General features: G+C 44.1%; 2 protein-coding genes across 2 annotated transcripts; both read right to left on the bottom strand.

Moving 5' to 3' along the window:
• Positions 1 to 930: 930 nt before the first annotated feature.
• Positions 931 to 1,212, bottom strand: RB195_008415 (uncharacterized protein; the record flags this gene model as incomplete). The annotated part of the gene is made up of 1 exon (XM_064194894.1): positions 931 to 1,212. The coding sequence occupies one exon, from the start codon at positions 1,210 to 1,212 to the stop codon at positions 931 to 933; it is 282 nt and encodes a 93-aa protein (XP_064046039.1).
• Positions 1,213 to 1,263: 51 nt separating this feature from the next.
• Positions 1,264 to 1,698, bottom strand: RB195_008414 (uncharacterized protein; the record flags this gene model as incomplete). Its single annotated transcript, XM_064194893.1, has 1 exon — positions 1,264 to 1,698. The coding sequence occupies one exon, from the start codon at positions 1,696 to 1,698 to the stop codon at positions 1,264 to 1,266; it is 435 nt and encodes a 144-aa protein (XP_064046038.1).
• Between the last annotated feature and the right edge of the window lie 920 nt (positions 1,699 to 2,618).

Here is a 2,618-nt window from a genome sequence, read left to right as displayed (position 1 = left end):
AAAATTGAGTCACGTGCACGAAAAAACGAAAACGAAACGCAACAAAAATTGTAAAACTATAGGTTAATTTCTCTTGTTCTTATCATTAGATTTTTGAAAACGAGTTCAATCATAAATAAGCTGATAATTTAATAATAATTTATTTAGTAAACGAATGTAATTGACAATAATGACAGTATAAAAATGATTGTGCTATGTGAATGAAAAAGTTTCTCGTAGTAAGAGGACCTACGCCGAGAGATTGTGGCCATAGTAGACAGCGCAGACTACGAGAGGATGACAAAGGAGTATGCGACAAATTTCGAAAATTTCATGTAACAGGTTAGAAATTGCAAGTAAAGTGAGAATGAGTCCGGGAAAAAAGAGTTGGATTTTTTCAAAAATCCCAACTTATGGAAAGACTAACGAAGGATTTTGATGAGAAGAACAGCAACTGGAAATGTTCCCCCCTGGAAACTGAATAGTCAGTTTTCCCAAGCGTTGAAGTGAAGTTAATACCTACTTACTTAGATACTTAGATGGCCCGTCTTCACTGGACGTGCGGGCCCCAGCATCTCTTCCACTCGTTTCGTCCCCTCGCGATTGTCATCTAAAATGTTCTCAAGTTTCGTAAGTGACGTTGACGAGGTCCTTGAGCCGAATCCAGCTGAGCTCTCAGCTGGTCCATCCGTGTAGCGAACACGTCATCCCATCTCGTTAGCGGTCCCCCTCGAGGGCGTTCAGCATCTCTTGGGATCCGCTCTAGCGTTTTTTTTAGTCCATCTATCGTCGATTCTTCTCATGATGTCACCGGCCCATCCATGTTTTGCTTTCGATACATATTCCGCTGGGTCGCGAAGACGGGACATTCCTCTCAAGTCGGAGCTGCGAAGACTGGCTAGGCGTTGTGTGCGCCGGTTAAACTTCAGAAGGCATTTCTCAAGTAGCTTCCTAGACGTGGCAGCGGTGTCTGCCCACGTCTCCGCTGCGTAACAGAGTGCTGGAAGAACTGTCGAGTCGAACAGATGAGCACGAAGATCTTGGTCCGTCAGTTGGTCCGTGGCCTCTGACGGCTGCGAATGCTGCCCATGCTGCTCTCATTCTTCTATTCAGTTCTTCCTTCAAATCGTTTTCCATGTTCATAGAACGTCCGAGGTATACGTATGACGAAGTTTCCACGATTCGGGAGCTTTCAAGTTGTACTCCTCCGTCCTTGCAGTAGGCGTTCTTCATGAACTGTCTTCTTTCTGTTTATTCGCAGTCCTATTCTCTCCCCTGTTTCGCTCAGTTCGTTGAGCATCGTTTCTGCTTCACTGCTACTGCTCGAAACGAGAATGATGTCGTTGAGAAATGAAGGCACGAGAGAAATCTTCCATCAACACGTATGCCCCTTTCTTCCCAGGATAGTGATTTCATTATCCATTGCAATGCAGCCGTGAACAGCTTCGGCGATATCGTATTGCCTTGTCGTAACCCCTTTCCAATGGGTATGGTGAGGGGGCGGTGGAAAAGTTGTATCTCTGTGGTGCTTCGTTCGTAGCAACTGACTAATGTCTTCACATACGGAGCGTCCACACCCTGATCGACCAGCGCTGACAGTATTGCATTCGTTTCTACGCTGTCAAAGGCTTTCTCATAGTCGGCGAAGGTTAGAAGAATGGGCAGACGGTATTCCCCGCAAATCTCTATGACCTTCGACAAGGTGTGGATGTGGTTCATACAGCTGGACCGCTGATGGAATGCACCCTATTCTTGAGCCTGAGCTTCATGCAGCGTTCTAGTTATGCGCGTGAGGATGATCTTGGTGAATAATTTGTATAACACGCTCAGCAAGCATATCAGACAGTAGTTCCGAAGGTCCTCTCGGTCACCTTTCTTATGGGTAAGAACGGTTTGCGAGGTCTTCCACTGGCCTGGGATTCCTGAATCTTTCTGTAGGTAGGATGTCATGCGCGCTGCTAAGATTACAAGTGGAGTGGGTGAATAAAATAAACAAAATAAGTTAATAAGGACCTGTTTACAGTGACGAGTTAATAAGAAAGCAAATAAACTAGTTCAAATGGACGAAGATAAGATAGGACAGTTATTTACGAAAAAATGTTTCACGTCATCGTCATTAAAATACGATAACCATCGAATACATTGCCCTGTAAACGGAACCGGGGAGCCTTGTTGTAAAAAGTTAACAGGCTAGAATCGCACTGGAAGGAGAAATTCAGTCCTACAGCATATAAACAGACTGGAATACTATTTCTTTGTTACAGATTTAAATACATCCGTACGTCAGAATCCATTAAACCTTCCCGGACAATAATCTACAATTTATTACCAAATAATTCTTCCTAATTTTTGCACAGGCAACAGATGATGTGCGTTAAGGAGAAGAGGGATTGAGGAAAAGGTGAGTAGTAGATACAAAGTCAAGCGCAAGAAATAAGGTTCGCGTTGCCGCAGACGCGTCGCGCGGTCACCTGGACGTAAATTTGCAACAGTTTCTATATTCTAGAAAAATTAGGAATCCCGGCAAAAACCACGTAGCTGCAAAATTTCAACGATTTATTTTCGGATTACCGTATGCTCATCGAATAAATGCTTTCACTTTTTTTGTTCCGACGCTGCGAGCGTCCCGCTTCTAGCGT

This window comes from Necator americanus, chromosome III (assembly GCF_031761385.1).
Source record: "Necator americanus strain Aroian chromosome III, whole genome shotgun sequence".
NCBI classification, from domain to species: domain Eukaryota; kingdom Metazoa; phylum Nematoda; class Chromadorea; order Rhabditida; family Ancylostomatidae; genus Necator; species Necator americanus.
This window is presented reverse-complemented; position numbering and strand designations above follow the sequence as displayed.